The sequence below is a fragment of the Ictidomys tridecemlineatus genome, chromosome 1 (genome assembly GCF_052094955.1).
Source record: "Ictidomys tridecemlineatus isolate mIctTri1 chromosome 1, mIctTri1.hap1, whole genome shotgun sequence".
NCBI lineage: Eukaryota > Metazoa > Chordata > Mammalia > Rodentia > Sciuridae > Ictidomys > Ictidomys tridecemlineatus.
Window position 1 is genome coordinate 120,828,634 of NC_135477.1, and position 21,239 is coordinate 120,849,872.

The following is a 21,239-nucleotide window of genomic DNA, read 5'->3' on the forward strand; positions in this document are numbered from 1 at the left end:
AGAAACATCCTGCTAAAATAGAAGTCAAACTGCATGAGAGTAACAGCTCTTTCAAGGAATAAAATATATCATTAAGATTTCTAGACTCTCTTATTTCAAATAGTATTCAGTGTTAACAAAATTCCACCATCAATAAAATTATTGATGTTGTAAGACCCCCTTAAATCTATTGTGGCTACAGTGTGCTGACTTGCCCTTTTATAGGCCAGTCTGCTTTCTTCAGTCCCTGCTCTCAAGGGGGAAATCCCATCACCTCATCTAACCAGACCAAAGAAGAGAGTTGGACAGCCAATGGTGCCCTCTCCTAACCAGAGGTAAGAAATTTTAGGACTTGGAACTTCAGTTTCCATCTTTTTGTGTAGATTCTGGCCAAATCCTCCTGCTGATCTCAAAACTAGGGCACAAGGGGGACCATCTTAGTTAGAGTTAGGTTGTAGAAGAGAAGCTGGTCATATGATAGTTTCATGCTAAGCAGAGAGGAGTATTTGGTATACATGATTGTATCCCACTGTTGAAGACCTTTGGACCACATTGTAAACCCAGGAAGAGGCAAACAAGCCTGTAGGAAAACAACTTTGAACATCTTGTTCTCTGACTAACAAGAAGAATTTCTACAGAGAAGTATGGCTGGTCATGACGTCTTCCCAGTGGACCCTGTACTGGGGTGAAGGGCTCTGATAACGCTGTACTTTTAATTCACCTTTAATGCCTTGTCATTTTCCAACAGGCTAGTTCCTTCACCTTCACTCTTTCCTATAGGAAAGGACTGAGAAAAATGTGATTTGAAGTTTAAAATTCTTTGAATGTGTTAAGATCACCTCCAATAAAAAGGGAATTAGCCTAGGCTTCAAGCCCTAATTTGGAAAACAAGGTCATAAATCAAATCATCTATTGCATACTTATCCTTTATTTATCTTTGCATAGTGCTGGTGATCTAATGCAGGGTCTTGCATATGCTAGGAAAGTTCATCTTGATGGTATTGGTGTGACTTCAGCCAGTTTGCCTAGTGGTGGAGACCTGGTATTTCCTCATATGTTTAATGTAGTCCCTGGAGTGGGGCCTGGGCATAGGTATTTTTTAAACTTCCATATCTAGTGAGTATTAACTCTCTGATTTAAACTCTTGTTCCTTATTCAGGTTGCATGGATAATAAATCTGGTTTTCTCTCTAAAGCCAACAACCTATTTTCTAGTTCTCCAAACTTATTCCACCTAGTGTCTCCAAAAAGTTAGCTTCATGCAGTAGTGCAGATAGTAGTGATATCTACTGCTGCTATTTTGTAGTAGATATTTTTTAGACATGGATCCTTCTTGAAAACTTCTCCCAGATCTGTTTCTGACTGCTCTTTCTGTTTTGGTGAATCCTTCTTCCTTAAATAAATGTTGATGTGCTTAGGGCTTGTCTTACACTGAATCTTCTCCCAAGGTTATCTCCTTCCATACTCTGGGATTTCATTCCACTCAAATATGAAGCACTAGCCTGAGTTCTCCCTGTGAACTTCAGACCAATATATTTAGCTCCATGTTGTGCTTTACCTGGGCATTCCACACACAATATTCATTCCCCAATGCTCCTTGTCTTGTTTTCCCTATTATACTAGCATTCTAGCTACCAAGGCTGTCAAACCAGAAGATAGGGAAGTATCCTGGCTTATCTCCATTTCCTTCACCCCACCCTTAATCAATCACCTTGTTCTTTCTCCTCTTTGTATCTATCTGAGTCTTATATATTTATCTTTATCCCTATAGCCCTTTTGCGTACCTGCTTTCACTGTTGGGCTTCCCATCTTCAATCTCATGGTCCTCTACCCCATGCCTCCCTGAACAGACTTCTTCATCACCTTGCTTAAAAGATGACTTATCAGATGACTCTATAATTTGTTCCCAAGCCTTGCTCTCCATCTCAGTTAATGTACATCATTTAGGTGTGCACCACTTTGTAGGATGCTTTCTTCAAAACTGGAACTATTAAGCATACATATCCTTGCTGTCTGAAATATGATTTTGAGAATCTGCAGCACCTGTATTACCTGGGAATGTATTTAAAATCCAGAATCTCACCAGGACATAGTATATCAGAGTTCTCATTGAGGTCTGCAGGTGATTTATATGCACGTTAAAGTTTAAGAAGCACTGATTTATAATCTTTTTTTAAATGAGGGACAGAATTAAAGCTAAGGGAAATTCTAATGAATCAATAACTGAGGTAATACCAGTATATGCATGTGGTCAGGTGCTATACTTAATTTGGGGGGGTAATAAGGTTAGACACTCCCTCCGACCTTCCCTTTCACAGAGCTAAATGACCAGATCCCCTACCTATCCTCAGCTGTGATAGATAAAAGACCAAGCCTCCCCTCTTGATTTCTCAAACTGCAGCCTCCCCCTGTCCCTCAGGGCCCACTCATCCTTTAGCCCAGGTACAACTTCTTCAGAAAGCTCCCTGAAGAAAGAAGTCCCTTGCCGTGGTCAAGGCCATTAAGGCATTTTCACACCATATAGCAATCGTGTATTTCCTGTGCTGGGAATCAAACCAAGGGTCTCGCATGCTAATCAATCACTCTACCACTTAGCTAAGCCCACAGCCTCAATTGATTGTTTCTAGTGGCCAGTACACAGCTGTGTTGAAGGGACCAGGTTCTGAAGTGAGATACACTTAGGACCCCTCCAACAACATTTGTTTCTTTGAAACAGATTTTCCTGCCTGGGCTTATTTGCCTCATTGTAAAATATGGCTATTAATAGTGCTTTACTGTCCAAAACTTTTGAGAGGAATAAGCCAGCTGTACTCCCCAGGAGCCCAGGTGTAAGCAGTAAACTGCTAAACTGTTGCAGTATTGAGAGGAAAGCTGGCAAATGTTGCACCAGGTGGATCTGAAGGCTTGTGCAGAGTCTTAGACTTTCCCCCACCTCTAAGGAGTCTGGTTGCTCTCTAGCGAGTAGGTGGCGCCGTCGGGTTGAGTGACAGCGAGTGGCCCGCCCCGGGCGTGACGTCGTCCTAGTGTTTTTGCTGCGGCCGCACGTGGTCAACCAAGTCCGCCTCAGACTCAGCAGCATTCCGCGCCACAGCACCAGCCCGGTTGCCTTCCTGCACCTCCTGTCTGCTATGTCCACGTCCACGAGCTGCCCGATTCCGGGGGGCCGGGAACGGCTGCCCGATTGCTACAGCACTACGCCGGGGGGCACGCTATACGCCACTACCCCGGGAGGTCAGCGGGCCGGGTCGGAGTCCGCAGAGTGCTGGCAAACCAGCGCGTGCGTGCTGTTGCGGGCGGGGGTGGGTAGGCGTGGGCTGTAGATTTCTTTGTCTGCAGGCCCCTCTGCAGGTTGTAGGTTTGAGGGAGGGTTTTGGAACCGAAACTTAGTTCCCCAAAACCTGAAAGTGCTGTAACAGTACCTTGAGCCCATCTTCGGTGACAGTGAGTAGATTCCTCTCTCTGGCCTTGTTTCTGGGGGTTTTCCATATGCGCCTATCTTTAGCAAATTTGCTTCCTGGGAGTAAGCGCCTAGGTCCCAGTAGAAGGTGGCCTGAGCAGGAAGCACCAAATCTTTGTTAGAGCTGTTAGGGGTAGGGGGTTCAGGTATGTGCAGCTGGCTCTGTCTTTTAGCTGTGATAGATAAAAGTCCAGGCTTCCCCTGCTGCTGGTTGAGCCAGCAGCCTGAGAACTTGAGCCGCTGGGTTCCCTACCCAGCAATTCCTGGGTAAAGGGGAGGGGCGAGAACTGGGCAGTTCCCTTTGAGGTCAACAATGCTGGCTGATTTCCCTTGAGCTAGAAGGCTGAGACTTTAAGGACTTGGGAGTGGTCAGAATAAGAACAGTATGTCCCCCTTTTTCATGAGGAAAGCAAGTATCTGGAAGAACACAGCTTCTCTTTGCAGGAGATGAGTGCCCCCTTCACAGCTGTGGGGCAACTATATCCCACCTTGTGAACCAAACCAAGAAAATGTCAAAGCTTAAGAGTAGCAGACCCTGAGCTCAAAGTTTGGTGCTCCTTTTTAGAACTAAGACCTGAAACTCCCCCAAACCTAAGTCCCCTGGATGGACTAACTGGAAAGCCCAGTTGCTTTATGATGCTTAGACACATCTTGGTTAGGCCTGGTAGTCTTTCAGTGCCATGAAGCCTTGTCAGTAGAGGTCCTAGTCAGTCTACACACTGGGAAATGTGACAGTCTTACACCCCCCAACACAGTCCTCAAAAGGCTGATGCCTGGGATCCTAATCACCTTTGAGCCCAAGTTCCTGACTCTTAACCTCAGCCCCTACCCTTTAACAGGCACCAGGATCATCTACGACCGAAAGTTCCTGCTGGAGTGCAAGAACTCACCCATTGCCCGGACACCCCCCTGCTGCCTCCCTCAGATTCCCGGGGTCACAACTCCTCCAACAGTCCTACCCTCCAAACTAGAGTTGCTGAAGGAGCAGAAGGAGACAGAGGAAGAGATACCCGGTAAGGAAAGCAGTATCTAAAATTAGGAAATGCCTCATCCTTTGAGTTGAGATGCCTCTGTGAAGTAGAGTGGGGTTCAATTCCAAGAGGGGTTTCCACACTGGCCATAGGCCTACAGACCTTCAGGCTACCAACCAGCCCTGCTTTTTCTTTCTCCAGATGACGCACAATTTGAAATGGACTTCTAATCCAGTGCAGATGATCCCCCCGTGTGGCGTTATAGAGGGATCCCATGCCGCTGTTGCCACCACCTCTTTCTCGGATATCCAAAGGACAGCTAGCCTCATCTAATCTGGAAAGGAGTGACTTGTTGGTTGCGGACCTCCTTTAAATCTGGGGCAGCTAGACCAGGGATAGGAGTGGGCTACTTGCCAAGCCCTTAGATCTCCTTTCTCTTTGGTCTTTAGGTACTCCTCCCAACCCCCAGGCCTCTATGCTAAGGGCTAGGACTGAAAGACAGAATATGTCACCTTCTGGCTGCTTAGTAAATATTCAAACAAAAGTCTTGGCTCCAGTGTTCTCCTCAGTGGTGGTCTTCTCATCTTAGCCACACAGCTGAGGGCCCTAGCAGGCTTATGAGAGGTCCAGGTCTGTTCCCAGCTCCCCCTGAGCCAACTTCTAGCAGCCTGGGACAGACTGTAGGAGTCGCCAAATCATGAACAGCAATAGCCTGGCCCTTGCCAGGGGATATTCCTGTCTTTCCAGGAAGCAGTCTTCTTAGAACTGGGCCTCCCCAACAGCCCTCCCCTCTCCATTCCTAAGCAGCACTCTCTGGATGAGGTGATTTCACAGCCTATAGCCAATCTCTTGTCTCTCCTTGCTATTTCTACCTCCTACTACCTGTAAGTACCAATCCCCATTCCAATACTGAAAACCTCGTGCATTCCTTTCTTACAGCACTGTTGTTTACATAGGTTTAGAAGAAACCTTAAGGTCCACACTAAAGGCCAAAATGAGGTAGCAGTTTGCCTGATGAGTCAGTAATGATCCCAAATCTCAGTATCTGGTCATCGCCTTCATTCTCTATAGCAAAAACCACTCACTGGTTCTAATCTCTACTATCTGTATACCTCAAAGATGGAAGGTATATAAGGGAGTCTCCTTTCCTTGCAAGAAAAGCATCCACATGCTAGGCTATTTGAATCTGTTCTCATTCAAAGACGGGCTACAAGAAATGAGTTTCTTGATCTAATTTTGGTAAAAGTGGCAAGCAGCAATCTGATCATGCCCAGCTAGGCATGATGTGTGGAGGAAGGATAACAGAGTTTATAGGGTATGCAAGGAGTGGGCTGTCAAGGACAGTATTGGGGACCAGTTTGACATATGAAGGGTTCATCTCTTCCCACCCAGTGCCCACAACTGAGATGTTTTTATTGAAATGCATATGTTATGGGTTAACAAGTGAGCTCCCTGTACCCCAGATTGGATCTTGGGTCAGTTCCAATGGGACAGTCTCCCTGGTGGTAAAATAGAGTCAAGTGAGAGAAGGCCTCCACACCAAGGCATAAGAAACAGGCTAGGTGAGTCTGGGGAATCCCCAGAATTATAGCGCCTCTTGAAAGCCTGGTATAGTTTGGTTCTCCTCAGCAGCTGCTGCAGATTTCTCTTCATTGGCCTCCTCCTCTGAAGACATACTCCTCTTTTCCGCAATTAATCTTTTAACTCCCACCATCCACTGACTGACCTCAGTCACATGATCAACCATGAGGGAGCGATGAATGTCATCTGCTACATCCCACCGGTGGCTTGAAAGCTCTGAGGAGAAACAGGGCTTGAGCAAGCAGAATGTACTAAAAAAAGAGCTTTCATGCCTCCCATCTCAGAGTTCAAAATCTTAGCACCTGTTCCAGCTTAACCAACCATGGCAGGGCAAGAGATTTAGGCTATACCAGAAGCCACCCATACCTTGCACCAGTAGTGCCATCCTCTTCTTAACAGGCACTGACAACTTCCCTCCAGCCCACTGTTCCTGAAGCAGTGTTAGGCGTCGACTGATGTCATCACATACCTGCTTCTGAAAGACAAATGCCCTCCAACTCAAGTGGTGCCAGCCCAGTGAGGAAAGGGGAAGGCAGTATCATAGGAATGCATCTGCTAATCTCTGGCCCAGGACCTTACGTTTTGTCTTTTAGAGATCTGGTTCTTTACCCAAAGGTTAGAGGCCCTCACTGAGAACCTGTTGAGGCCTATGGATCTTCTTCCAAGAAAACATGCATGTTTGGCTAGAATTTTAAAATTTGGGGGGCTTCTCAGACCCTCAGAAGTCATAAGGTTAATTTACAAAAAAAAGAGACTTAAGAGCCAAATAGATGAAATTACTATGTTACTTCCTCTTTCCTTGATCCCTTGCGTCCGGAGAGCTTAGGAAACACCATAGATAAAGATTTCCTCTTCCCCACTGAGTACAAAACCAGCAGGGTATGCTCTGAATGGCCTAGAGATACTGAAAATTAAACTACTATTTTCCACTAATGGGAATTTAATTCAACTCATTCCTACAACTCTACTGTTGACTAGTTCTGCAGAAGTCTTGTGCACCCTCCTGAAATCCTGTTTATTTTCTTGGGAAGGCCTTAGCAGATTCTGAAGGGGTCCATAACTCTGACAGGATTAAGAATCATTGCCTACAGGGTCAGAAGGTCTACCTTTGGGAGCCATACTTGCATCTGGCTATGGAAAGGAGTTCTCCACACTCCCTGGAGGGCCAGGGCTTACCTTCATGTGGCCACGGCAATCCTCCAATGCCTGTTCCAAAGGTCTCAGCACATCCTCCATCAGAGCCTCAGACTCGATGACTCGGAAACCTGTGGGCTGCACTCTGGAGACAGGACAGCTCCCCACAGAGGGGGGACCAAGGGCCTTACTTGAAAGAGGTGGAGGGCCCATTGGAGGAGGCCCAGGAGAAGTCTCTGAGGTGAAGACTGAAAAAGTAAAGCAGGATTCAAGTAGCATGGCTCAAATAGGTAAGAAACTCAACACTAAAGTCACCCCTTCTAAGCAGGGATACTCTAGGACAACTCATCCACTTAAAAATGTGCATGAAGTTCCTACTAGGTGCAGACAATGTGCTAGGTGCCAAAGATAGAGTAAACCAGACAAATTAGGTTCCTGCCTTTAGAGAGCTTAAATTCTAGAGGGGTTGGAGACACAACTGCCAAATCATGTTACATGCTGTAAAGAAATAAAATGTACTATGTGATAAAGAGTATAGAAAGACCTAAGTTGTTTATACAAGTACAGCTGCTAGATTAGTGTGTAACAAAAAATACAAAGCTAACAGTTTTTATTAAGTTGAGAACTAATGGATACAATAGATGCAGCTATGAAGAGTTAAATGAGTACTGAATTGTTGGGGGGCAGGGATACCAGGGATTGGACTGAAAAGTGCTTCAATGTAGCTGGGCCACATTCCTAACCTTTTTCTGTTTTTGAATTTTGAGACAGAGTCTCACTAAGTTGCTGAGGCTGGTTTTGAACTTGCAATCCTCCTGCCTCAGCCTCCTGTGTGTTGTTGGGATTCTAAGTGTGCAACTGCCCAGCTTCCTAAGACTTATTAAAACTGAAGAAAGCAGTGTAAGCCATGACTGGAGAAGCAGTCCAGTTCCTGTAGGGCCTTGGAGTTTGATCTCGAGCCCTACAGTCCTGGGAAGCCACTACAGTTTTATAGAAGCAAGGAGTAATATGGCCCAACTTCTTCTTCTTCTTCTTCTTCTTCTTCTTCTTCTTCTTCTTCTTATTATTATTATTATTATTATTATTATTATTATTATTGTGGAAGGCAGGGTACTGGGGATTGAACCAGGGGCACTTGACACTAAGCCACATCCCCAGCCCTATTTTTATATCTTATTTAGAGACAGGATCTACAGTGAGTTGTTTAGCACCTCACTTTTTTTTTTTTTTTTTTTTTTTGCTAAGGCTGGCCTTAATCTCTCAATACTACTGTCTCAGCCTCTGGAGCCAAGCATGCACCACTCTGCAGTGCCCAACATTTCTTTCTTTCTTTCTTTTTTATTTTTAATATTTATTTTTCAGTTTTCAGCGGACACACCATCTTTCTTTGTATGTGGTGCTGAAGATCAAACCCGGGCCGCACGCATGCCAGGCAAGCGTGCTACCGCCTGAGCCACATCCCCAGCCCCAGACATTTATTTCTTATAATCTTTTTGTTGTTGTTGTTTATTTTTCTGTAGTGCTGAGGATCAAACCCAGTGCCTCACACACGTGAGGCAAGTGCTTTGCCACTGAGCCACAACCCCAGCTCTCCCAACTTATTTTTTAAGATGTATGTTTCATGACAAATTGATGAGAACAGATCGAGAATAGAGCCAGTTGATTAATGAGATGGTCCAGGAAAAAGAGAATGCCTAGCCATAACTATGGTAAAAGAATAGATGAGGGGGGAAAAGCAGTCCGAGATTTATTTAGGAGGGGGCAGCAACAGGATTTGGTTATAACAGTTGAGTGAAGAATCAAGATGACTTGTTTCTGACCAGTAACTGGAGGAAGAAAGTCAAGAACTTAAGTTTCAGGCATTAGCATCTACAAAGATGATTAATGCATCTAATAATTAGGCCTCAGTTACTTTACTCCTGCACCTCCAGTGATTTTTTTTTTTTTTTTTTTTTTTTTTTTGGTAGTTGTAGATGAACAGCATGCCTTTATTTGTTTACTTTTATGTGGTGCTTAGGATCAAACCCAGTGCCTCACACCTGCCAGGTGAGCCCTCTACCACTGAGCTACAGCCCCAGCACTCCAGTGATCATTTTGTTCCTCCCTTTTATTCCCCAATGCTTTGTCCACAACATTGTATCATCTCCAAAATTTGACTGCCCCTCCTACCCTTCCAGCTCAACTACTCAGATTCCCTGGTGCATAACAGCTACTCCCTTTGAAACACTTTTACCTCTTCCCTCTCTTCCTTTTGTCCCACTTTATTGGTTAAACCATAGTGCCTACACTTGGGAAGAAAACAGAACCAAACTGATAAATGATAACTTAATACTTTTAATGGCCACCGATGTTAAAACATACCAAACACTGCCTGGACACATGTCTTCTAAACTTTTCTACTGTCTCACTCTTTTGTTTGCCTACTGTCTCTCCACCTCTGATCCTGCCTCATGTTTCATTGAGAAAATACAGGTCATCAAACATGAACTCTCTCATCTTCCCACCACCACTTTTACTAGCTTATCTGCATCTGTGCCCACTTTCCTTCCTTCTGTAATAAATGAAAGCTTCCTGCTTCTATCAAAATCCATCTCCAGCTATTATTCCTTTTCTTCTGCATCATCAGTTCTGGTTCTCAGTCAGCATACAAACATATTGTATTATATACTATCAAAAGCAATCCTTCCTTCACATTATTGCATTTTCCAACATTGCCCCATTTTCTCATCTCTGCTTCACAAAACTTTCTGAGTGAAATGTCTATAATTACTCTGTATTTTTCATATTCTCTTCTCAGCCCATTCCAGCTAAATTTGTTTTCACCACTCTCTATAGAGACTGTTCTTGTTAAGGTCAGCAGTAATTGCAGTGTTTGTCAGATATAGAGGTCTCTATCTCTCTTGACCTCTGTTGATTCTTGATTTTACTGTCCCCTATTCTTCTTTGGCCACCGCTTAATCTTTGCTGCTCCCTCTTATACATAACCTTGAAATGCTAGAAAGCCCTAGAGCACCTTTTTAGGTCTCTATCCACAACCTCTCTTTATGTCATCTTATTCAAGCCATGCCATTAAATACCATCTACTGTTGGTGACTTTCTCTAATCTGATCTAGCCCTCTTTCTCTCCAAAGATAGCAGCAACCCAAACTTAAATATGGCCCAAACTGAAAACTTGCTTTTTCCCTCCCCACAAAACCTCTATCCTCCAATCTCCCCATGTCAAATAAACAAACAAAAAACCATATTGATTTCTATTTACTTATTCTTACTATTTCCACAACAAAACCTATGTACACCTAATTCCTACCATCCCCACTACTTCCTTCCTTGTCAAATCATTAAATCTTGCCAGTATTACTGTAATAGCTTCTTGATTTGTTGTTCATTTCTTCCCTAAAATCTTTTTCCACACAGCAGACACAGTGATCTTTTAAAGATGTAAATCAATTAGTGGTTCCCATGCTGGAGAGCAAACATCTGAACACAACTGACTGAACACTACTGGCATCTACTGGGTAGAGGATCAAGGGTGCTGCTGAAGAAACTACAACGCAAAAGAGAGTATCCAGCAAAGAATAACTTGGCCTAAAATCAGTAGTGCCATGGTTAAGAAACCCTGCCTTCCTTATCACTCCTTTGCAGTGAAAAGGGTGTAAAGGATGAAGAGATGCTAAAAGAAATTCACCTGAGCCCATTGTGCAGGTGACTGCCCACTTCTGTCCTAGGAAACTTTAAGAGGGAAAGACAGCCCTTCTCTACTTTAAACTTTTCAGTAGCTTCCAACTTTGTAGATTAAAATGCAAACTCCTTTTCCTGGCAAAACTCACTATGTTGTAGCCATTCTACTTCTTCAGTATCCAATCTTTTTCTTATCCCAGGACCTTTGCACTAGCTTTGAAATTTTCTTGCACCTGATCATCGACTGGCTTCTAGTTACTAGATTTCAACCCCTCAGATGCCTAATTTAGTCACCCAGTAACATATCACTCTGTTATTTCTCTGCAGAGCCCTTTGATTTAATGTCATCTTATTCAAGCCATGACATTAAATACCATTAAATATTAAATCAATATTTAATCTGTTGCCAACGCTAGGTAGTTAATGATAAATAGATGAGTAACACATCAAGTCTCAGAGGCCTACTATACCCAAGTGAAGAGGTAAAAGGGCTAAATCGATGTATCACTATGGGATTCTAAGAAGAGGACTAGATTGGAAACAACTTGAGAATACTCTTGATAAGATCACTTAGGATCAAGGTATTAAAGAGTCTTCTTAAATAAACATTTATTGGTCTAAGCGGCAGAGAGGGAGCTCAAAAACATCTGCTCTGGGGCTGGGGATGTGGCTCCAGCGGTAGCGCGCTCGCCTGGCATGCGTGCGGCCCGGGTTCGATCCTCAGCACCACATACCAACAAAGATGTTGTGTCCGCCGAGAACTAAAAAATAAATATTAAAAATTCTCTCTCTCTCCTCTCTCACTCTCTTTTAAAAAAAAAAAAATCTGCTCTGGGCCCCTTACTGGGGTCCCAGTCTTGTGGCGGGACGTCTCCTCAGAAGAGAGAAACAGACCTTTGGGTCACGCTTATCCCTAGCACCGCCCATTCTCCGCGGGACTCCGTGTATAGGGCCCCCACGCACCTCTGGGGGATCCATCCTGCGGGGCGGCGACCCTCTTAGTGAGCGGCGTGCGCTTGGGTCCGCCAGTCTGGGTCTGCAGCCCGTAAGAGAACTGCGGCGGGTCGTTCCAGCCGCGCTCCTTGTTGCCTGTGGAGGCGAGGGAATGTGTAAAGCGAGAGCCGGACTCCACCAGAAGGTTTCACTGGGGCTTGGGAAGATAGAGGTCCGCACCCGGCGCCCCCAGCTGCGCTCACCCGGTTTCACATACAGCTCCGCCATCTCCACTTCCGCACTGCCAGCGAGGCAGCGCGTCATTTCCGGGGCCGTCGATCACGCGGGCTAGTTGGAATGTGTGCCAGGCGGCGCTGGCTGCTTGGAAGCCTTGTTTGGACGGTTCTTTTCAACCGCCGAGAACCGCAGGGACCCTGCGCCAATTCCCTAAGGGACTCGAAATCGCCAGCTAAAGATCCTTCGGGACCCTGGTCACAAGGCACCAAACGATGCTGTTTTTCGGAGGACCTGGCGCTCTAGGGAGCCCTAGTCTTCAGGGTCTAATCTCTCCCAATTGTTCTCAGGAGCAAGTTAAAACCACCAAAAATTCAGGCCCCACGTGTACCCTGTCAGTGATCTAGCCAGGTCAACTCCCGGAGCCTCACCTCTGTCCAGTGCCCTACACATTCACCACATTTATTTTCTCTAGACTCACTTAGTACTCATCTTTCTTCAACACTCGGCTTAAATGTCAACTCTTCCAAAGTCTTCTGTAACACATTAGGCTAGGTTAAGTGTCTCACCGTGCTACCACAATACTCTTCTGAAGATTTCCTAGTTGTACTACATAGCATCTTCTATTTTGTTTGACTTGTTTATCTCCCCTAGGAGTCTCAGAAGGTGGGATCTGACTAGTACATCCCCAGCACCTAGCTTAGTATCTAGCACAAAGAAGACCTTAGAAAATGTTTGTTGAATGAAGTCAGGTGTCAATTACATCCATGCCCTCATAGTCACGCTCACCCCTCACAGGTTGTTAGCCCCCAACCCTGTCCCAGGTCCAATATACTCACACCTAGTGAGGTCACTGAGGGATTTTTATTTGCACTTATTTTTCTATAAAGTGTTGCTGAGGTAGAGCCAACTGCCCAGGGCTGGACAGGGTCAAGGAACACAAGGATCCAAGGTAAGGGGAACCAGGGGCCTAAGTTGTAGTGCAGGGCCTCTCAGTCATCCATATAAACAATAAGTTGGGCAATAAATAGAGGGTAAGCAAGGATCCCGAACAGCCAGGAAAGGTGAGAGGTTGCAGGCCCCTGGGACATGAAGGGGTACAGAGTTGGGCATGAATCCAGAGCCTCCTTCCCCAGCCCTCTAAGATCAATTTAGGGCATATGGAGTAGAGAGGGTTTCAGACGGAAAGCATCAAGAAAAGAGAAGACACCCCGCTTTCGAGGGGCTGCCCCTGCACCCCCAACCCCTCCTTTGAGTAGGGGCAGAGGCAGGGGACCTCCTGGGGAGTCCATGGAGCTGGTCCGCTTGAGCCGCAGGCGGGCACGGGCCTGGGCACCCCAGGCCTTGCCTCGAGCTGCAGAGGCCACAAGACACTTCTGGTACTGAACCTAGGGAGAAGGGTGATGTGAGGATACAGCTACTCTCTGCCCCTGGACTCCTTGAAAGCTTCTGCAGGACAGAAAACTGGACAAGGCTTCTATCTGATACAAGGCTGGTAGTTAGCCTATCTGCAGTCCTTACAATACTGTCAAGTAGTTCAACAGCAAAAACATAAAACTTGATATTTACTGAGAAATTAAGGAAGGCTGGACACTGGTAAGTGTTTGATATAATAATATAACTTAATTCAGCTTTTTATGAGGTGTTATTATCCCCATTTTCCAAATGAGGAAGTTAAGATTCAGAGAGAGTAGAAGACTTACTCAAGGTCATGTAGCCAGAAAATGGTGAACTGTCATTCAAACCTAGTTTTGACTATAGAGCCTGTACTCTTAACCACACCTACCACTAGGCTACCTCTGATCTGATCAGTCCTCACCAAAGCATATTCTCTAATCAAGGGGAGGGTCTACAACCCCAATACATTCCCAGTACAACTGCTCAAATTATCTCATTTGAACTATTAATGAGGGTCCCAATTAGCCTTCCTACCTCCTCTCTGTGTCCTCTAAAGTTTTTATCCATATTATAGCTTAAGTGGTCATCCTAAACCACAAACGAAACTTAACTGTCTTGCTCAAAATCCTTCATTGGTTCCTCATACCCCTGGATAAAATAAACTCATCAGCTCGACCCATGACCTGGTTTTTGCCTTCATCTCTCACTACACCTTCCCTTGCATTGCCACATACTCTAATCCACTAACACATCTCTCTCTCCCTCCCTTCCCGCCCCCCCCCCTCTCTTTCTGTCTCTCTCCTTTACAATTGAAGTTTCCTGTACTCAGCATAACTGTCCCACTCTGCTTCACGTAACTTCCTCTTAGGTCATCTCAATTTTCTCTCCTGAAGGAAATCTCCTCTATCACCCCATGGTATACAACCTCTTCCTGATGTGTTTCTGTTCTATCCTAAGTATTCTGTGAAGGTAAGATGTGCCTTCTATATTGCTGAATTACCAGGGTCAAGTGTGGTGCATATAATTTATAGGTACTCATCATCTGTTGAATAAATAAGTGAACTGAATTAGTGGAGTTTAAGCATACCACATTTGAATGCCCACATATGCCAAGAAATAACCTAAATGAGACAAACAGAAAAGACAATGCCAAACCTATGTAGCAGAGTCCCTACAGAACTCCACCTACATGCTGAAATTTTACATTTGAACCCTGTGTCAGACTCTTCATAATTTAAGAAATGCAGGTATAGTAATAACTATATAAAATCTTCTAGCCTGTAAATATTGGCACCTAATCAAAACTTACTAAAAATAGAACAAGGGCCAAAATACTGATGAACCAATCAGCCCTAGGGTCACTGGTTTGTGATTTGTGGCAAGGCTGCCAATCGTGAGCCCAGTCCATGGTATACAGCAGCTACAGGACAATTCCACCCATGAATGCCAACCCCCAACTCACCATACAGGCAGCCTGCACAGCTTCAGAGAGTCCCCCAGCATGAGGCTGGCACCAGAAGGCTGCACACTGGAAGCTCTGACGACCAAGGTCAGCGATGAGGCCAAAGGTGTGTGGGTCATGGCCAACACCAATAAAGGTCACAAGGCGCACAGGGCACTGCCACAGTGGCTCCTCCTCTGCACTGGCCTCTGCCTGTCCATACCAGGCCAGTCATTAGAGGATCAAGCACTGGTCAGGCCCACTATCTCTTCCAGCAGACCCCCTCAGCATCCTTGCTAACCCTCCACAGGCTCCCCACTTCACCCTCTTCTGGTACCTGAATGGAATGTGCAGTCATGAGAGAATCAGATACACTGAGCACAGCAGGAACCCAGGCATTCTTGTCCCCGCGGGCAGTGAGGGTACCAATGGCCTCGTTCAGCACATCCATTCCTGAGGGGACATGACAACTGTTATGTCTCCCAGTTACAAAGAAAGAAAGGGTCTGCAGAGAGTATCTAGGCCCTCTCACTGACTTGGGATTCAGAAAGATGAGAAGAATATAGCTGGGGCTGGAATTAGAACTTTGAGTTGGGAAAGCTGGTACATCCTAGGCTATGTAAGGCCATGGGAGGTCTCCAAGAAATAGTAGATCCCACCCTACCCACCTTCCCCTTGTCTTATGCATCCCAACCCATCCAGCCCCTTCAGTCCTCACCCATGGCTTTGGTGACTGGCAGGGTCCCCATGTACAGTGCCTCATATTTCTGAGCAGACTGACTCACAGCATCCAGCAGTTCCGCTAAAATGTAAACAGTAAGTTGGCATGGGAACTCTCCATTATACCTAGCCTACCCTTCTGAGTGGGCCAGGACCCAGGACAGAGATGTTGCTAATAAAAGAAAGCCCATGGATGTTCCTCCATTTTAGGGCTTGGGATCCCTGGGGCCAGACATCTCAGAAATCTCACATTTCTGGAGCTGTGCTAAATGACCAGGAACCTCCCCAACTCCCATCTTTCATCAAACATCCTGATGCTCCAATATAGCAGCCCTTTTCCTGTACCTTGCCGTGGCAGGTCTTCAGGGGAGATGGGATCTGGGGAGCAGCAAACAGAATCACCACTGACCCCTACTCGCTCTGACAAGATCTAAAATAAATGCAATCAGCATGAGACTCAGAGAGAAGGAGGAATTTGGGTGAAGGGGTCAATAACACCCTGACCCAACTATCTTGAAAACTCCAGCCCCAGCTCCACAACCACATGTCCTGCCCCCCGACCCTTAGCCCTTACCTGAGCACAGAGCCCATGTAGGGCACTTGCAATAGCTTTGGCAGGGACATCACAGCGAAACACATGGCACTTGAGCATACAGCTGTCTTTGTCACCCGCCACAAAAGCGAAGTCCCTGGCAAAAGCAGAGATGGGGCTGGGATAGAGCTGGTTAGAGGCAGGGGCCTATAGTGCCTACAAGAAGCTTTTAAAATCAGTCTAGGAATACAGCAAAGATGGAGTGGGGAGGTTAGGGCTGGGAGTCAGGGTACCTGGTTGTCACGTACCTGTCACTGTTCCAGAAGCATGTGGGAGCACAGGAGAGAATCAGCCCAGCCTTTCAGGCTGTCCCCTATCTGTCCCTGCTGAGCTGGGCCCACCCTCCCCAACCAGGGCTGAACCAGGCAGGGGAGGCAGTGCTGGGTCCATGTCAGAGGATCTGTGTCCAGGGGTTCAAGTACCAGGGATCAGCATCAGTGGGGATCACAGCCTGCAGGGGGGAGGGAGAAGCAGCTCTCGCTTGGGGAGATGCAGATGTCCTCACCGGCCCTTGGAGCTGCCCACGCCCCATACACGAATGTGCACCAGAGGCTGGCAGTGGATCAGACTATGGTCCAGTGGATTCACTAGGCTCATGGCATCCTTCTTCAGAATCATAAGCATGTTCTGGCCCTGCCAAGGACAGTCATCCCAAAGATCAGATAAAAGTGGTTGCCATAGGAAACAGGTAACTCGGGGACAACTACTTCTGCTGGTCCATAGACTGAACCCATTGGGCAGCCAGATAACTCACCTCACCCCAGGCACCATCTGGGGGCTGGCTACGGTTGTGGGTCTGAGCCAGCTGCTGGATACAGTTATTGACTGCAATACTACTCTTTCCTGGTGCCAGGTCTTCTTCCGGCACCTCCACCCAGCCCAGAGAGCGGACTGCAAAGCACTGACAAATTAGGGGAAGGGACAGGAGTGAGTAGGGGTGGAATGGGGTGGCAGGTACCACAGGCTCCACATGTACAAACCCTCTGGTAGTCTCCTCCTTTGCCCTTTATCACCTCCACTCAATCCAGGTCCACCCCAGTCTTTCACTAAGGATTTCCCAATGCCTTAGGTTGACCCTCGGGCTCAAGTCACTACCTTAGCCCCTGGCTCCAGGCTCTGGATATAGGATTCCTCACCATACCAGGTCAGAGAGTTACTGGAAAAGAGAGCACAACTGGTAAGAGAACCATACTTCCTACAGTAGGGGAAATGGTAAGGCCCAAGCTATTTGATCAGCACAGGATTTTGGACAAGATCCAAAATACAGCATCACAAATATAAACCCCAAGTGTGGTAAAACCCAGGATATATTAACATAAAATGTGGCTTAGAATTTGAGAGAAAATTCAGAACCCAAGGTCCAGACAGGACGTCGAATAAAAGTTAAAACATGAGACAGTGTATAAACTGTGAATCAGAGCCCCTAACCAAGACAAGACATCCTTGAAATCAAAGCCCAAAGACATGGCCAAGGTCTAAAACATGATAGGTCAGGACACAGAATATGGAAAAGAATATGTAACTAATGACAAAACTTAGTTCAAGGGACAAAACTCAAAATACTGATAGTCACGAACATGGGGCTGTGCTGTGCCCAACAACACAGAATAGGGCCCTAAAAAGTAGTCCAGAACCTGATCTGGAAAACAGACTGGGTTCAGCTGCATTTCTAAATGCTCCCAAGCCTTTCATTTTGCCTGGGCCATCCCTGTTACCTTCGGTCCAGTGAGTTCTCCAGGCTGGAGAAGGATCTCCCCTTGGGGGGCCGCAGTCCCCAAATCCTCTCTGTCCTCTGTAGAACGAGGGCAGTCAATTAGTATAACAAGCAGGCTCCTAGGGCCACACACAGCCTTAGGCCCCTTTCTCACACCTACCGTGCCTGGATCTTCTGCATCTCCTATTTCCCAGGTTGGACGCTGCCACTGGGTGCTACCGCTTGGTACATGCCAATAGTAAGTACCTGCAGCATCATGGATCTTCCTCCAGCCTGGGGGCAGGCCTGGCTCCCCCTCCAGATTCTGGTCCCCCCACAAGTCATCTACAGAAACGAGATTGGAGAGGGTGCACATATTATGCATGAGTTCAGAATAACCATTTCATAACCCTCCCTACATCCCACAAGGAACAGCCAGTTAGGCAGAAGCTCAAGGCTCCCCAATCTTAAGGATTGTAAGATCAGGGTTCATTTTTCTGCCGGTCCCCACACCACCCCCAATTTTGACCCTTTCTCCATTCCCTAGTCTCCCCCATCAGCTTCTGATTTTCCCACTAGGCCCCTCCGTGCACACCGTCGCAGTTGACCAGAATGATGGCCAGCATATAATCCTTGCCCAGCATAGCCCCTCCGGGTCCCCGCTGGCCCTAGCTGCCCTGCGCTCTCAGCTCAGCGCGACCTCAGCAGAGTTGCGCTGAAAAGCCCCGGCTCCCTGTGCCAGAGACCGCCAGACCAGCTGGCGCCGCAAACACGCGGGGCGGGGTCTGAGCAGCACCGCCCCTAGGCGGTGGTGTCTAGACGCCGAGTGGATGTGTGTTTCCGTGCGTCGGACCGGAGGAGGCGCACGGATGCCCCTGACTCACTGACACCACCACGCAACTATGAGCTCATCAAGAGGGTGGAAGACCGGTCAGGTGAACGTGCACCGCGCGCACTCGCGCATGAGTGAGATCATCGCGCGGGTCGTATGCGCGCTCACAGACAACCTGGTATCCGGCGGTAGGGGTCACGTGGTAGCATCTGTGAAAACTAGACTGTCAAAATTCGACGGCGAAGAAAACACCCAATCCTTTACAAAAATGCCCCGGAAGTGCCTCCGCCCTCAGTAAAGATGGCGGTAGGCCCACATAAGGGAGGCGGGGCTGCGCCTGCGCAACAAGTTCGGCGGGGAAGATGGCGGATGACAAGGTGAGTGAACGTGGGGGTGATCCTTAATTTTTTAAGATTGTCTTTAGACTCCATGGCTCTGTAGTTTTGGGGAAAGGTGACACTGGAATGTCCCAGAGATGGGGTGCCTCTTGTTTTCCCTGGAACTCTATCGACTACCTCAACAGGGAGGGGTGGCATGGGGGTAGTTTTAGGGAAGGCGGGCGGAGTCGGGGATCCCCCAGCAGTCCCCTCCCGAATACCATCATGATGCCCAGTTACTAGCACACACTCAAACACACTTACCCCGGAATGCTCCTCACTCTGCCTCATTCCCTAGCCCCCCAAATTTCCCTTCCAGAGATAGCGTTTCCAATCCACACGAACGGCACCCTCAAACACTTTCTTGTGCACACACTGAATTTCATACTTACATGTGATCAGAATTATTCGTCGTTTATGCATACTCTTTCCGACATTCATTATCTCTCATATCCAGTTACTCCATTTAGGTTGAGATGCTCTCAGAAACAGGGATACAATCCAGGCAGAAATCGGGTTTACCCTCAAATTGTCCAGGGAACGGCTTCAAGCTATTATTCTCCTTTGGTCTGGAAGCCCAGCATCAGTCACATTCACCAAGTGCCTGCCAGTCCCACTACCAGGCATTTTACAACAGACAAGAAAGACTGATCACCACTTTTGGGGAGCTCTTGGTTCAGTCAGTAGTTCTTTGCTCATAGACCTAATTGAAGGTTCCTTCTGCCTTTCCTGCACACTGATTGCTGTATTAGATTCCTGTAGTGATTATTACAAGTTACTGATACTGATTTCATCTGCCACCCCTCCCTGGCCCCATGTAACTCTGCTTTTCAATGCCTTTCTGCCTTTACCACTGCCATCTCAGGAAGGTTTTATAGAAAGATATCTCTGGCTCACCCCATTCCTCCCAACTCCCAGTTTCTGATAGAATTGAACAGGGAATGGGGCTGAGTCAGTCTGCTGGAGCCAGCCTCTCCCTTTTCCTAGGATTCTCTGCCCAAGCTTAAGGACCTGGCATTTCTCAAGAACCAGCTGGAACGCCTGCAACAGCGAGTGGAAGACGAAGTCAACAGTGGTGTGGGCCAGGTAGAAGTTGTCCTCCTGCCTCTCACCTTAATCTTCATTGTCCAATTTTCTCTTGAGAATGTTGAGTCAGTGGCAGAGATTTGTTCAGCAAATGGTTATTGAGAGCCAGTTCTCAGTTCCCTAGGAAAATTTCCCTGAGAAAATAGCTCTTGACCTGACATCTTAAGTAGTGGTTAACTAGGTGAAGTGGAGAGGAATGAAAACTTCAAACATATGCAGAGTAGTATTATGTACAAGAGGCGGGAAAGGAGGTCGGTTCCGCTGCAGTAGTGGGAAAATATGCTAGAAAATGAGACTGGAGAAATAGCAGGGCTCAGACTGCTCAGGAGCATCTCTGACATTTTAGCAGGAAGATTCTGTGGTTGGAGGGACTTCAGGATTCTGATATTGTGTGATCAGGACTCCTGAGTTCTTTTTTTTTTTTGAGCTCCAGAACCTTGAGAAAAATCTTTGGAGAAAATGCTACAGCTGTAGAGAGTGACCCTCACTTGAGTAGTTCCTGGGCAGAGAAGAGGGAAAACCTGCCTGAGTTTCCTTCTTCATTTTTCTCTGCAGGATGGCTCGCTTTTGTCCTCCCTGTTCCTCAAAGGATTCCTGGCTGGCTATGTGGTGGCCAAACTGAGGGCATCGGCAGTACTGGGCTTTGCAGTTGGCACCTGCACTGGCATCTATGCAGCTCAGGCATATGCTGTGCCCAACGTGGAGAAGACACTGAGGGACTACTTTCGGTCACTGCGCAAGGGGCCTGACTAGCTCTAGATCCTATGGGGGAAGCAGGATGAACAGCTGGGGCCTACAGGTGGAGGCCTTTCAAACACAGACACACTATCTGGCTTCCCCAGCTGTCATATACTTACTGTCTCCACCTGTCCTGCCACCTTCATCTTAGCTTCTCTTCCTGCAGAGGGTGCACAGTGGCTTGTCGGACTGTAATCTGGACTCCTTCCCTCCCCAGCTCCATGAGACTGGACCCAAGACCATGCTTCATCAGCCCCTTCCTCTCCCAGCCCTAACTGTGGAGTGTACAGATGACTCTGATCCTCAGTATTCTCTCTGGCAATGTACCAGCTCCTCCTGGGAGCTGGCTCCATAATTTAATATCCCTTAAATGTGCCCCAATTCCTCTGCCATTTG

At 46.9% G+C, this 21,239-nt stretch overlaps 4 protein-coding genes across 6 annotated transcripts; 2 read left to right on the plus strand and 2 right to left on the minus strand.

Moving 5' to 3' along the window:
• Positions 1 to 330: 330 nt before the first annotated feature.
• Eif4ebp3 (eukaryotic translation initiation factor 4E binding protein 3) lies at positions 331 to 4,950 on the plus strand. The gene is made up of 3 exons (XM_005327293.5): positions 331 to 3,209; positions 4,275 to 4,448; positions 4,608 to 4,950. Exons 1-3 carry the CDS (start codon positions 3,107 to 3,109, stop codon positions 4,634 to 4,636), a joined length of 306 nt encoding a protein of 101 aa, XP_005327350.1. The 5' UTR covers positions 331 to 3,106; the 3' UTR covers positions 4,637 to 4,950.
• Positions 4,951 to 5,623: 673 nt separating this feature from the next.
• Sra1 (steroid receptor RNA activator 1) lies at positions 5,624 to 12,681 on the minus strand. The gene is made up of 5 exons (XM_005327294.5): positions 11,996 to 12,681; positions 11,763 to 11,888; positions 7,164 to 7,369; positions 6,354 to 6,462; positions 5,624 to 6,203 (listed from the first exon to the last, which is right to left on the minus strand). Exons 1-5 carry the CDS (start codon positions 12,054 to 12,056, stop codon positions 5,992 to 5,994), a joined length of 714 nt encoding a protein of 237 aa, XP_005327351.1. The 5' UTR covers positions 12,057 to 12,681; the 3' UTR covers positions 5,624 to 5,991.
• Positions 12,682 to 12,811: 130 nt separating this feature from the next.
• On the minus strand, positions 12,812 to 18,921 carry Apbb3 (amyloid beta precursor protein binding family B member 3). Of its 3 annotated transcripts, none has more exons than XM_078046381.1 (12): positions 18,818 to 18,921; positions 17,992 to 18,155; positions 17,833 to 17,909; positions 17,213 to 17,273; positions 16,872 to 17,018; positions 16,623 to 16,750; positions 16,100 to 16,214; positions 15,871 to 15,955; positions 15,524 to 15,607; positions 15,143 to 15,258; positions 14,827 to 15,018; positions 12,812 to 13,354 (listed from the first exon to the last, which is right to left on the minus strand). In XM_078046381.1, exons 1-12 carry the CDS (start codon positions 18,849 to 18,851, stop codon positions 13,118 to 13,120), a joined length of 1,440 nt encoding a protein of 479 aa, XP_077902507.1. In that variant the 5' UTR covers positions 18,852 to 18,921; the 3' UTR covers positions 12,812 to 13,117. The 3 variants fall into 3 exon arrangements, with proteins under 3 accessions (XP_077902507.1, XP_040129672.1, XP_077902510.1); XM_040273738.2 differs by lacking the exon at positions 18,818 to 18,921 and adding an exon at positions 18,406 to 18,616; XM_078046384.1 differs by lacking the exons at positions 14,827 to 15,018; positions 18,818 to 18,921 and adding an exon at positions 18,406 to 18,620.
• LOC101976450 (SLC35A4 upstream open reading frame protein) lies at positions 18,881 to 21,235 on the plus strand. Its single transcript, XM_013359570.4, has 3 exons — positions 18,881 to 19,019; positions 20,007 to 20,105; positions 20,661 to 21,235. The coding sequence occupies exons 1-3, from the start codon at positions 19,005 to 19,007 to the stop codon at positions 20,856 to 20,858; spliced, it is 312 nt and encodes a 103-aa protein (XP_013215024.2). The 5' UTR covers positions 18,881 to 19,004; the 3' UTR covers positions 20,859 to 21,235.
• The last annotated feature ends 4 nt before the right edge of the window (positions 21,236 to 21,239 follow it).

Excerpts from the sequence above, each read along its gene's own strand:
- Eif4ebp3 (XM_005327293.5), top strand. The coding sequence starts at position 3,107 with ATGTCCACGTCCACGAGCTGCCCGATTCCGGGGGGCCGGGAACGGCTG. Across the intron at positions 3,210-4,274 it reads ATACGCCACTACCCCGGGAG|GCACCAGGATCATCTACGAC; the intron begins GTCAGCGGGCCG and ends ACCCTTTAACAG. Across the intron at positions 4,449-4,607 it reads GACAGAGGAAGAGATACCCG|ATGACGCACAATTTGAAATG; the intron begins GTAAGGAAAGCA and ends TTCTTTCTCCAG.
- Sra1 (XM_005327294.5), bottom strand. The coding sequence starts at position 12,056 with ATGACGCGCTGCCTCGCTGGCAGTGCGGAAGTGGAGATGGCGGAGCTG. Across the intron at positions 7,370-11,762 it reads GCAGGATGGATCCCCCAGAG|TCTTCACCTCAGAGACTTCT; the intron begins GTGCGTGGGGGC and ends TTACTTTTTCAG. Across the intron at positions 6,463-7,163 it reads ATTGCCGTGGCCACATGAAG|AAGCAGGTATGTGATGACAT; the intron begins GTAAGCCCTGGC and ends TTTGTCTTTCAG.
- Apbb3 (XM_040273738.2), bottom strand. The coding sequence starts at position 18,454 with ATGCTGGGCAAGGATTATATGCTGGCCATCATTCTGGTCAACTGCGAC. Across the intron at positions 18,156-18,405 it reads CATTCTGGTCAACTGCGACG|ATGACTTGTGGGGGGACCAG; the intron begins GTGTGCACGGAG and ends TCGTTTCTGTAG. Across the intron at positions 15,259-15,523 it reads GCCAGTCACCAAAGCCATGG|GAATGGATGTGCTGAACGAG; the intron begins GTGAGGACTGAA and ends ATGTCCCCTCAG.
- LOC101976450 (XM_013359570.4), top strand. Across the intron at positions 20,106-20,660 it reads TCAACAGTGGTGTGGGCCAG|GATGGCTCGCTTTTGTCCTC; the intron begins GTAGAAGTTGTC and ends TTTTCTCTGCAG.